Source organism: Mchenga conophoros, linkage group LG10, assembly GCF_057382185.1.
Source record: "Mchenga conophoros isolate Kocher_MC1m ecotype Shallow Benthic linkage group LG10, M_conophoros_male_GT1.1, whole genome shotgun sequence".
NCBI lineage: Eukaryota > Metazoa > Chordata > Actinopteri > Cichliformes > Cichlidae > Mchenga > Mchenga conophoros.
The window spans coordinates 25,531,433-25,544,312 of NC_140535.1; the positions used below are offsets into that span (position 1 = coordinate 25,531,433).

The window sequence follows — 12,880 nt, forward strand, 5'->3', positions numbered from 1 at the left end:
GAATGTCTAAGTTGTGGGATAAAATTGAGGCAGAGGCAGCCAGAAGGGGACGGGGGGGGGGGGGGGGGGGTAGCCTCCTCTGCACCCTGGTGACATACCCCCACTCCAAGGCCCTGCATGTGTGGGTGGTTGTGGAGGAGCGGGAAGAGGGAGGCAGCTGGAGATGGGGAGGGAAGGAAGGGAGGGGCAGGTAACCCCTCCCTGGGGCCAGCTCCCCCGCTGACCCCAGTAGGCACCCCCACCCTCCGCGACCCGCCAGGGAAGGGGGGCCCAGGCCCATCAGACCGGGGCCCAGTGCAGTAGCGCCCCCCGGCTCCACAGAGCCCTGGACAGTCCACCCAACCCCACCACAGAGAAAACTGCACCCACCCCACCATCCACACATCTTCCAGACTACATAAGACGGTAAACGCCCAGGCTGAGATCTTCCTCCACCTCTCCTGTATCTCCCCCTCCTGCAGAGAGTTCCTGAAGAGAAGAAAGCTCCTGCAAGATGTGACCATCCCCCCCACCAGTTGAAGAGCCCCCCAGGCGGCTCGACGCACCGGCGGCACCCTGCTCCAGGGCCGGGCCCCCATGCACCCACCCGCCCACAACCCCGGCAACACACCAACCAGGACCCAAGCCCCCGAGGCCCGGCCCGGGCCCCAGCCCAGAGACGGAGCGCCCCCAGAACCTCACGCCCATCCCGGACCCACCCAGGGGCAGCCAGGTTGCCAGGTCAGTAACCCATGTCCGTCAGCACAGACCCTCCCCTAGCCCCGCTGCACGCAGCCGCGAGGAAACAGTCACCTGAGAGCCAACAGAGCCCCCAACCGGACGTGACCGCTACCCCGGGTTGAGCCCCCCAAGGAAGATGCCTCCAGGGAACCCCCCGACGCCCTAAGCCTGTCCCTACCCCCTCACCAATCACAACAGTGAAGGCGGGACCAAACTATGACCCCCCACCCCCACTAGGTGATGGAGCTGATAAAAGGGGCCCAGAGCAATTGATCTAATGTGGTGGCAGAGGCTGTGTCAAGACTAATGTAATCTAATAGATAATTTCTATATTGGTTAGAATTAAGATTATTTTTATTTTTCCAGTTCATGAGGACTGTTTTCTTGGCTATGCATAGGGCAGTGAAGATCATATGGGCTATATTCTTTTCTGAAGTGACATTATCTAAGCTGCCCAGTAGACACACTAAGGGGGAAGTTGGAATGTTACATTTCAGACACTTTGATAAGTCTTCACATATCTCGCGCCAAAACTTTTGCACTGGTGGACAGAACCAAAGAGCGTGGATGTAATTGTCTGGTGTATTGCCTTGACAGTGTGAGCAGTTGTTGGAAGATGTAAAGCCCATCTTGAACATCCGATGACCTGTATAGTGCACTCTATGAAGTATTTTGTATTGTATTAATTGCAGACTGGGATTTTTAATTAATTTAAAAGTTTTTAAGCAAATCTGAGACCAGAAGTTTTGGTCTAGGTTGACTGATAAATCTGCTTCCCACTTTGCAGTAGGAAGGGATATTGATTCATCTAATTTAGAAAGTGTTCTGTATATTTTAGATAATAATTTGGGGGATTTAAGAGTAAGAAAATGTGCCGCACTTAGTGGTGTTTGTAATTCAACTTGACTGAGGTTAAATTTCTTTTTTACTATGGATTTAATTTGTTGATATTCTAAAAACCTTGTCTTGTTGATCCTATATTGTTCAACTAGTCTGTCAAATGGAATAAATTCTGTTCCCTCTAATATATGTTCTAAGTATTTAATTCCTTTACAACTCCATTCTGGGAAATTAATCATATTATTGTTTTGTAATATGTCAGGGTTATTCCAGATAGGTGTACGTTTGCATGGGATTAATGAAGACTCCGTTATTTTTAGAAACTCCCACCATGCTGTTAGAGAAAAGCTGATGTTGATACTTTTAAAGCATTCATGTCTTTTGATGTTTGAGCTAATAAATGGTAGGTCTGAAATCTCTAGATCCTTGCATAGTGCCTGTTCAACATCTAGCCAGGGCTCAACTAAGAAGGTATGTTTTAACCATTCTGAGATGAACTGAAGCCTGTTGGCTAAGAAGTATTGGTGAAAATTAGGCAGATCTAATCCTCCTCTATCCTTGGTTCTTTGTAGCGTTTTTAAGCTAATACGCGGGGGTTTATCTTTCCAAAGGAATTTGGAAATATATGAATCCAGAGATCTGAACCAATCTTGTGATGGTTTGTTAGGGATCATCAAAAATAAGTAATTTATTTTTGGCAAGATCATCATTTTTATAGTGGCGACCCTTCCCATGAGTGATATGGGTAAAGATTTCCATCTAGTCAGATCGCCTTCTACTTTCTTTAGAAGTGGGATGTGGTTTAGTTTAGTTAAGTCTGAAAGCTTAGGAGAGACATTAATACCTAAATATTTAATATTTCCGGATTGCAGTGGGGCAGAGGAAGAATTATGGAAGGAGCAGTTAATGGGGAGAACTGTAGATTTTGGCCAGTTAATTGAATAATCTGAAACTCTTGAAAACCAGTTTATTAAAGTAATTACCTCAGAGAGGTTGGTTTGTGTGTTTTGCAGAAAAAGCAACACATCATCCGCATAGAGACTGATTTTATGTTCTATGTTCTTACATTTTATGCCCTTAATTGTTGTAGCCTGTCTAAATGCTGCTGCTAGAGGTTCGATAAAAATTGCAAAAAGTGAAGGGGAGAGTGGGCATCCCTGTCTGGTGCCCGTCAGGAGACAGAAGCTGGAGGATGTCTGGTCATTTGTTCTGATACGAGCCGTTGGGGAATTGTATAATATTCTTATCCAGTTTATGAAAGAGTTTCCAAAACCAAATTTGTGTAAAGTTGCGAATAAAAATTTCCAATTAACTCTGTCAAATGCTTTTTCTGCATCTAGAGATAATATTATGGTTTCGATGTTTTTATCGTATGAGTAGTCTATTAAATTAAGTAATCTACGAGTGTTTGTTGAGGAGTGCCGACCTTTTATGAAACCAGTTTGGTCAGGATGAATTAAGAGGGGGGTCATTTTCTCTAATCTCTTTGAGAGAGCTTTGCAGATTATTTTAAGGTCTACATTTAAAAGAGAAATTGGACGATAGCTTGAGGGAAATAAAGGGTCTTTGCCTGGTTTTAGCAGGAGACTAATGTTGGCAGAATTCATATTTGGTGGTAGTCTGCCCTTTTCCTCGATTTCCTGCAACATGCTGTGGAATACTGGTGCCAAAATTGTCCAGAATTCTTTGTAGAATTCTGCAGGGAAGGTTATTTTGAACAGTACAAAAGAGGTAATAGGAGCCAGGATCTGTGTGTGTTTGGGTGGAGTACATGTAAGCACAGCCAACAGGTGTGGCTGGACACAATGCTGTTTCAGGAAGACAGAAGAGTCAGCAGCTTAGAAAAAGAGTTATAATTATTTGACTATGAGAGATTATGCTGAAACCATTGGTTTTCTGGGGCAGTGGGGACGTTTCCAGCAAATTGTCTTCTTCTCGCTCGTTGCCACCATTATGCCAAATGGATTTGGTGCTTTCACTCTCGTTTTTCTGACTGATACACCGAGTCATCACTGCCTGGTATCTGGTATCAACCTCACTGAAGACTGGCGTAAAAGTGTCATCCCAATCAAAGTAAGTGACTGCGAGAGCCCCAACTCTGTGATACAGCACATCAAAGAAAACATTTAAACTACTGATGCAGTTTTTCAGTGATAATTGAGTTTGCTTCAAATATTATTCCAATAATGTAACTCAAAACATTTGTATTTATTCGAACACATTTATGCTTATTTCAAAACAAAAAAAACATGCTTGGGAGAAGTAGAAAACTACTTTTGGGAACTAAATGAGTTTTTATGTTGCTGGTAGTTGAAAGTTTAAAAAAAGCAGTGTAAACAATACATTTAAACTAAAAACCATTAAATCTTTATGAAATGCAATAAAATATTGCAAAACAGAAATAGGAAAAAGCACAAAGTTCAAGTTCCCTGGTCGTCAGAAGATCCACATTTCCAAGAAATAGAAACCGGTAATTGTGTATTTTGTGAAACAGAAGAGGAGGATTTGGACCATCTATTCTTTTTGTGCAATTTTATACAAATATTTTGGTTGGAAAAAGCACAAGGGAAGTGTTTCTGGGGAGACAATAACCCGATGTACCAGTTGCAGGAACCCAAAAAATAATAGGTGTGTTTTGTCATGATTTATATAATAGTGATGATGGATTTTTAGGCTAATAGTTAGGCTAACACACTTTCCTCTCATCTTTTCTTTCCTTACAAAACCATAGATCCTCCACTTCTTGGGCTATTTTGGTTCCTGCAACTGGTCCGTCAGGTTATTGTCTCCCCAGAAACACTTCCCTTGTGCTTTTGGAAATCTGTTTTTTCCTATTCCTGTTTTAGTTATTCCTATTTCTGTTTTCGTTTGTACTATTTCCGTTGTATTTTGTGTGTTTTCGCAGCATTTTTGTTATTGCTGGTGTTTTTTTAAGTTGCAGTCCATTTGGCCTCTCAGGGCCACCGTATAGGCCCATTGTTGCCTCAATATTACATATTTTTGTAAACACTATGACATCCTACTGAGTTTTTCTTAAATGTCTCAATACTAATAACCCTAAAACTGTTTGTATCCTTGTGACTATGAGGAGGTGGATGGGAAACAGGAGCTGAGCAGATGCAGCAGATACAGGTTGGATGTGGTCAGAAATCTCTCTGCTCAGGGATACATTCCTGGCAGGGATGTCAACCTTACAGACCTGGAGGAGGAGGGCTGTGTAGATGGGTGGAGCTATAGCAAAGACATCTATGAATCCACTATAGTTTCTGAGGTATGGTCAATCCTTCTTCTACATCTACTTATTTTTCATGTAGTATTTTTTAGCAGCATCAGCTGTTTTTTCTTGATGTTGCAGATATATCATTAAGTCCTTAGTCTATGTGGCTCCTTTCCTCCTACCCTATCCAAGACAGGGGATTTCAACCCATCCATTTATTCAACAGTTAGGACAGAACACACCTGTGAACATACAGTAGGTGCAGTCAGTCAACATAGGAACATGATATAAATTCCTCTAGAAAACTCTTTCTCTACTGTTATCAACATGGCTTATTTCTCATTATCTTGTTGTAATCTTGTTGACCTTTGAGTCTTCAGCTTGTCATTATTTTGTCAGTGCTTAAAGTTCAAGGTGCTCTTTGGGGATTAGTTTCTGCACACCAGGAAAGACGCACCCTTTTTCTTTCTACTTAGAGTGAAAAGACATTTGAATACAGCCAGCAACAGTCAGCACAAATCACACTGACTTTAACATTGTTATTTCCTGCATGCACATATTCAGTCATTCAACTGTTAATATCTCATTTTCCAGTTTGACTTGGTGTGCAGTAACCAATGGAAGCAGCCGTTCACATCTACTGTTTTCTTCGTGGGAGGACTCCTTGGATCGTTCTTGTCAGGCCAGCTGTCAGACAGGTACTGACATGAGATTCATGTGAAAGAGACCAAACACCACACCATTCTTTAAAGGTTCAGGAAAGGCTTCCGTGTTTCGATATTAAGATTGTCTTTATTGTAAAAAGAAATAAAAATGAAAATCATTTAAAAAGATCATGTTACAGTATACACTTATAATAGTCAGTAATATAAAAGACATGTATTATGCTGCTGAAAATGCTACATCCAGACGAACTTTTCTGTGATTTTAATTGATGATGGAGTTGTATTTTTACCAGTATAATAAGAAATAGAGTGGTAGAACACAGTTATTATTTTGAGATATGTACTTATTTATTTTCAATTTGTGCTCCTTCCATCCAGATTTTTAGATGCAATTCACACAACTGTATAGGAAGTACAACACTTTTTATGCATGTATATGTTTACTAATATATTTATCTTCTCTGTCTAGATATGGCAGAAAACCCGTTCTTTTTGCAGCTTTGGCACTACAGACAGTTTTCACCTTTGCTCAAGTCTTTTCTGGTTCATGGATTATGTTCCTCATCATCCTCTTCATCAACGGTTTGGGACAGATGTCCAACTTTGTGGCTGCTCTTGTGTTGGGTAGGATGGAACATTTATTTAGCTATGATACAAAACTAAGGGCCAGATTTATAAGAGGGTGTCATGGTCCTGTGTCAGTGACCCAGTGTTTTTGAGTTTTGTGCTTTTAGTTTTTGATTTCTTGCTCACTTTAGCTCCTCAGCCCTTTAGTATTTCTTGAGTTCTCATTTCAGGTTTTGTTATGTGGATTCCCTGTGTTCTGCGTTTCCTGTTTTACTTTTAAGGTCTGTGTCTCTTGTCTCGTCATGTTAATTAGGATCAGCTGTGCCTCCCTCCTGTTTGCTGTCCCTTTTTCCTTTTGTGTGTGTATTTATAGTGTGGGGTTGTCTTTGCTCACTGTCGGACCGTCTGTGTTACTCGGTGTATCTCTGTGGCTCTCTGCTCTACATTCTCTGTGTCATCCCTGCTCATCATCCCGTGTAGTTATGGTTTCAGGTTAGTTTTGGTAGCTCCCCATTCTGCATTTCCTGTTTTTTGCCACTACTGTAAATAAAGCTCACTCGCATCTCAGCCTGTACCTGCATCTTGGGTCCTTACTCTCACACACCACATGACTGCTGCCGCAGCCGTGACAGTGGGACAAATTGTAATGACACCACAATCCTAAAAAGTGCCAATGGGAGCGTTAGGTTCTACTGCTGATCTACTAACATCATGCCAATTAATAAATGATGCTGTTTGAAAGATGCATTTTGATGCAATCTAACACAAGGAGCATAAACTAGGGAGCCAAGAATAGAAAACACCAGAGGAATGTCTAAATGCAGGTTTTACACGTGTGCTTTGTACAGCAAAAAGAGCAGCAGATGTTTTGATATAAGTGCAAAATTAGTCAGAAACTGAAGTCAGGTGACAGCTCAAATGGAGTGAAGGAGTCATTCAGAAGACAGCTGCTTTATTGCAGATCATTCTGCTGTAACTCTCACAGCTAACCTGTCAGGTGTCACATCACTCACATATTTCTGAGTAGTTTCTGCAGCCTCTATGCTTTTATTCAGTTTCTTAATGCACACTGTGTGCGTTTAGTCTGTGTGCCATATATACCCAATGGCAAGGTGCATTTAATCCTCACAAAAATCACTCTGAAACACATTTTGACAAGTCTTTACTGGCAAGCCCCCGCTGCCTCCAGCACTTTCAGTCTTTCCAGGGGTCTCAGCACACTTTTACATAAAATAACAGGCAGTGATTGGCAAATTTGCTGCAGATGCGTGAACCCTCTCAGTGGACAGTGCTTCTAGAAGCACTCTGTCTCACGTGTCCCTTTGCAGCTGAGCCACAAACCACACCTCACTGCCATAAACAAATTCAGATGTTAAAAAAATATACATGAAAGCTTATTTATTGTGGGGTGGCACTCTGCATGGTGATGATAACATACAAACAGAGTTTTTTGTGCAATCTTCAGTTTGTTTCCTTTTTTTGTTTTGTTTTTTGTAACACATAAGTTTTTATTCATCATTACCCCCTCTTTTTTTGCAGGTTCTGAGGTCTTAACTGGCAAAGTGCGTGTCCTTTACTCATCTTTGGGCACATGTCTAGGCTTTGCTATTGGATACATGATACTTCCACTCTTAGCATACTTTTTAAGGGACTGGAAATCACTGTCATTGGCTTTATCTTTGCCTTGTGTGGCCTACGTCCCCTTTTGGTGGTAGGTGGCACTAGCTCTAGCATATCTATCTCTCTACATATCTTTATATAGCATTCCCTGTAGGAACTGAATCAAATGTATTGACTTGCTTGAAACTGTGGTGGACATTAGTCAGGGGGGAGTTTCCATAGACTGTGACATACACAGATGATATTGTTATCTAAAGAAAGAGTACGGTGTAGGTGCAAGAGAGCCAAGCCAGGTGGAAATATGGACTGCAGGAATGATAGCCAGTAGAAGAATATGTATGTGAACGAGAGGGATACAGTTGGAATGGTGAAGATGCAAAGAGAGGGTAGTGAGGCCTGCTGTAATGTAAGGTTTTGACACAGTAGTGTTTACAGAAAGACATGAGGCCAAAATGAAGATGGCAGATTTTTCAGTTACTAGAAGCAGACAAGATTAGATATAAATATTTCCTAGGGACAGCTCAATATTTGGAGAGAAAAAGAGGCAAGGTTCAGGTTGATATGGTTTGAAGATGGACAGAGGAGAGATAGCTGATACACTGGGAAAAGGATGTTAAACATGGAGATGGCAGACAGGAGAAGAAGAAAATCACAGATAAGGTTTATGGATGTAGTGAACGAGGAAATGCATGGGTCAGTGTGATAGAAGAGGATCTTAAGGATAAGGTGTGACAGATGAAGATGATCCTCTGTCACAACCCCTAAAGGGAGCAGCTGAAACAAAAAGAACAAACTGTTCCCACTAACAAGTTTATTGACCTTATTTCACTGTCTTTTTTGCTTTGTCTCCAAAATCCCTCTGATTAAGTCTGCATCCTTCTGTTTGTGTTAAATATTAAGCCAGGCTTATGCCAGAGTCTCCCCGGTGGTTGCTTTCTCGAGGCAGAGTTGAGGAAGCCGAGGCCATTATAAGAACTGCTGCTAAGTGGAACAAAGTTCAAGCTCCGAGGATCATCTTTGAAGACTGTGGTGTAAGTGAACTTTCACTTAAACATTACTGGATTAACCCAAGATGCAGAACACAGTTGTTATCATTTGAAAACAAGTTCAAGTTTTACAAATAAATAAATATATTAATATATATATATATTTTTTTAATATATTTGACATTTGACTGATATTATTAGTATAAAAATGCATGAAAAAAAAGAAATCTTAAACATTTTTGTGTTTTAATATTTTTTGAAAAAGCCCTGCTCACACAGTCAAACTAATTTTATGTGTCTTCCAGACAGAAAAGATGCAGACACACTCCAAGGAGCATTACAATGTCTTTGACCTGCTGAGGCAGAGCAGCATCAGAGCCACAACACTCATCCTCTGCTTTGTGTTGTGAGTAAACAGTGAAGACAGTGTGGTACATAGCGACTTAATGAGACATCCTCAGATTGAGAAAATAATGAAACAACGAGAAAATTAACAAACAAGGAATTTGCCGGATTCCTCATGGAAATCAAAAGGAGAATTAGCAGATAAACAGCTAAAATGACCTGTCTCTTAACTAAAAATGATTTTTTACTAAAAGAAAATTCATTTTTCTTTTGGTTTTTCATGTATTTCTGTTTCCATAATATAAGATCTGTGATAGACAAAATGATTACGATTTGCATTTGAAAAAAATGCATGCATGCAGAAAAATCTTTGGAAAGTTCACTTAGATGAAAAAAACGCTTTCATTTCCCTTTGATTTTCCCAGGTTCACTATGATTGTTGGCTACTATAGCCTGTCTTTCAATACAGCACAACTCCATGAAAACCCCTACATCAGTTGTTTCATCTCAGCAGTTGTAGAGATTCCAGCATACATTTCCAGCTGGATGGCTCTGCTATACCTTCCACGACGCCTGTCTGTGATCCTTACGTTGGTCTTCGGAGCCGTGCCACTCTACCTGATTCAACTTGTTCCAGATGGTAAAATTTCTTAAAAGCAAGCTGCAAGAATTCACATTAGAACAATTGATGAGTCATATATAAGTTACTTATTGCTTAAAGTGCCCATACTATAATTATTCCTTTTCCTTTGATGAGTGATACACACTACTGTGATTTTTTTTTTAATTTATTTATTATGTGCTTTCAAGGACCCAGACTTTCTTGTTGGTTTTTTTGTATTTTGTCTTGGTCTTCTAAATTTCAGTCATTGTAATTGTCCATTTTAGGGAAAAAATGTTGTTAAGCCACTGTTAAGCATTGATTTATGAATCATTCAAGCATAACAGGGCACCTAGCTCAAAGCATGAAACACTGTCGTGTCTACCTACAACTCATAACAAAGAACCTAAAGTATTGCTTTAGGCATTCGTTACTAGCAGCCTGCCATTGAAACGTGTAATTTGTTCTCATTTCTTCAGTGGAATCTATAAAAATGTCAAAGATAACAGTTTGACAAGGATGAAATTATATTTTTACAACAACAAGATGCAAAGAGTGATGTTTGCTGAAAATGCAGCATAAACTGGGATGGTGTGCAATGTATGGCTGTCAAAAAAAAACATTCCTAAGGAGGGTAAACAAAAAGGCTGAGATATACCAAAATCCTCAAGAACTGGAACAAAAATCATTTTTAAAACTTTTGGTTTAAAAGTACCTATTATCTGAAGGACAACAGCTTCAACTTTTAGCATGGCAATATAGTAAAAACATACCTATATAGAAAAACACGCATTGGCTTCCTTACAGCCTGGACCCCAACATTATTGAAACGGTCTGGGATCGTCTTGACAGAGAACTGAACAAAAGGCAGGAAACAGACAAAGATGTGCTATCTGGAACCAAATATTGACTTTAACCTCCTTTGTACTATACAAAGAAACCTATATTCCCATATGGGTTTGCACATGTTCTAATAAATCACTGCACCTGCTTCCCATCTTCCAGGTAACATCTAAAGAAAAAGGGGACCAAAAGTCCCAAAAAATTATTTTTGGAAAGCACTGTAGCTATTTTGCACATAAAAGTTCTTCCAGTTACAAATTATAAAGCCTCTGGCAAAGATAGTTATTCTTTCATACATATAAAACACTGAACCTTTCTTTGCGTGACGTAACTGATCTATCATCAGTTATCTGCATGCAGTGACGTGTCTGCAGAGCAGCTGTTTGGCAACATTTTCTTCAAAGAACAAGAAATTGACTCAATCCAAATGCAACAGCTGCCTTAGAGCCTGCTAAAATTTTCGCATTAGAGCCCCTTCTGCTAACTCTAAAATGTCTCAAAGCATTACAAAAGTTTAGGATTACTTTTTTTTTTGTAATGTAATGTATCCTGGAAAAAGGTAGCTTCCTGTATCTTTAGTTCTAGCCTTGTCCATGGCTATTGTTGTTTACATTAGCATTAGTACTGACTGGAGGATGATTATTACAGTATCTTTCGGCCCAGAGAATGCATGAATGCATTTCTTTCTGACTTTCTGCTGGAATCCACAGTCTCTTCTGGTTCATTGTGTATCAGGAAACTACAGGTGTATGTTAAGGGCAGATAGCTTTCAGGAGACTATGCCAAAGTTGCCTTTGATGAGCTGACAAATCACAAATCAGGCTTTTCTGGAGGTGGGGCCCTTAAAGGGACAGAGGTTGAAAAGAGGATGGAAAAAAACCCAAAGCATCAGTGTGCATTGTGCGAAATGTGATACGTTATTTAACATTGTAGGATGTGAACCAACAAAAATATGAACATGTAAATAATCATAATAGAAGAATAGAATTTGTTTTTGTGATCTTTTCGTGTTACTAGGCAGGAAGTGACTATATGATAGGTATATGCAGAATTACCATCTTATATAAAACAAGTTTCACAGACTTGATTAGAGTTTTGTCTCTTACTGTTTACTTATATCTACAAACTAAACAAATGTATTATTCTTTAGATCTATCAAATCTGGCTCTTGCACTGGAAATGCTGGGTAAGTATTCAATCACGACCGGTTCCTCCCTGATGTTCGCCTACACCGCAGAGCTTTACCCAACAGTGCTCAGAAACACAGCAACGGGGATAAGCAATACTGTTTCCAGAATTGGAAGTTGCATTGCCCCTTTATTGTTAAGTCTGGGTGAGTGCATTGATTAATATTCATTTAGCATTAGTACTAACTGTTTCTGACTGTCTGTTTTACCTCATTTGATTAATGCACACTCATAAAGGAGTTTTCTCTCATCCTAACTTCCCCCTCTGTGTCTTCAGGTATGTATTATAAGTATCTACCTTATATTATATTGGGGAGTCTGGCTGTTGTGGCTGCCTTTGCAGCTCTTTTCCTTCCAGAGAGTTTTAAGAAACCTCTTCCTGAAACTATTGAACAAATGCAAAGACGAGAAAGGTAAGCTACTTTCATTCACAGTTTATTTTACTTTCTATGAAGTAATAAAGGCAATTGTAATTTTACATTCTTATACAGCAAGTTCTTTAAACATGGTACACAGTATGCAGAAAAGTATGTTGTCAGGCGAGTATCTGTCATTTAGGGAGTTAGTGAAAGTGACTGAGTAGAAGTGAAGTAGAAGTTTCAGGGTGACTCTAAATGTATCATCATGTTCAATTTAACTTTAAATGTTGGGTATGTAAATTTAAAAAATCATTGACTATCACTGACTATCATTGACCTGAACACGACAGGAAGGTTAAGAAGTGAGATTGCTATTTATTTCCAAGTGAACTTTACTGCCACCAAGTGGCCAAATGTTTTGTTTTGGGGGTTTTTTTGCAGATTGAATGAAAGCCCTTAGCCAATAGTACAAAAAATAAGTGTTCACATCTTATAAGTAATAATGATAATGAAGTTTATCGCTGAAAATAAAACTCGTGTTTGTCTTTCCTCTTTAAAACAGGGTGAAGTGCCCATGTCTTACAAGAAATATGACGCCTGTACCTGTGGTACCAATGGACAGTTCACTATGACTATTTGTTTGTCCTGGTCTAGACAGATGTTGTTGTTGTTTACAGTCTTTTATATTTACATTTTGTTTGGCTTTGTTGTCTGTTAAATGACTGAAAGCTGTATTATATATAAATAGTCTCATAACAAAGATAAACCTATAATTTTCTTTTTTTTGTCTTATTTAACCAATAAATCCTCAATAGATGGTTAATAATAAATGCTGTCTTGCACAAGTTGGAAGTTTTCCCATATTTCTTGGAAACCTATTATGCAAGTGATGGTCAAAGATTATCTTTCAACATCTGAGCATTTTGTTAT

The 12,880-nt window shown here is 39.6% G+C and overlaps 1 protein-coding gene across 2 annotated transcripts; it reads left to right on the forward strand.

Annotated features, from left to right (window-relative positions):
* Positions 1–3,383: 3,383 nt before the first annotated feature.
* On the forward strand, positions 3,384–12,796 carry LOC146566039 (organic cation/carnitine transporter 2-like). 2 transcript variants are annotated; one of them, XM_085289566.1, is made up of 11 exons: positions 3,384–3,633; positions 4,649–4,831; positions 5,372–5,475; positions 5,912–6,066; positions 7,549–7,720; positions 8,534–8,660; positions 8,921–9,021; positions 9,386–9,600; positions 11,555–11,737; positions 11,869–12,004; positions 12,513–12,796. In XM_085289566.1, the coding sequence occupies exons 1-11, from the start codon at positions 3,427–3,429 to the stop codon at positions 12,580–12,582; spliced, it is 1,653 nt and encodes a 550-aa protein (XP_085145692.1). In that variant the 5' UTR covers positions 3,384–3,426; the 3' UTR covers positions 12,583–12,796. The 2 variants fall into 2 exon arrangements, with proteins under 2 accessions (XP_085145692.1, XP_085145693.1); XM_085289567.1 differs by lacking the exon at positions 7,549–7,720 and having other exon boundaries at positions 8,530–8,660; positions 12,513–12,794.
* The last annotated feature ends 84 nt before the right edge of the window (positions 12,797–12,880 follow it).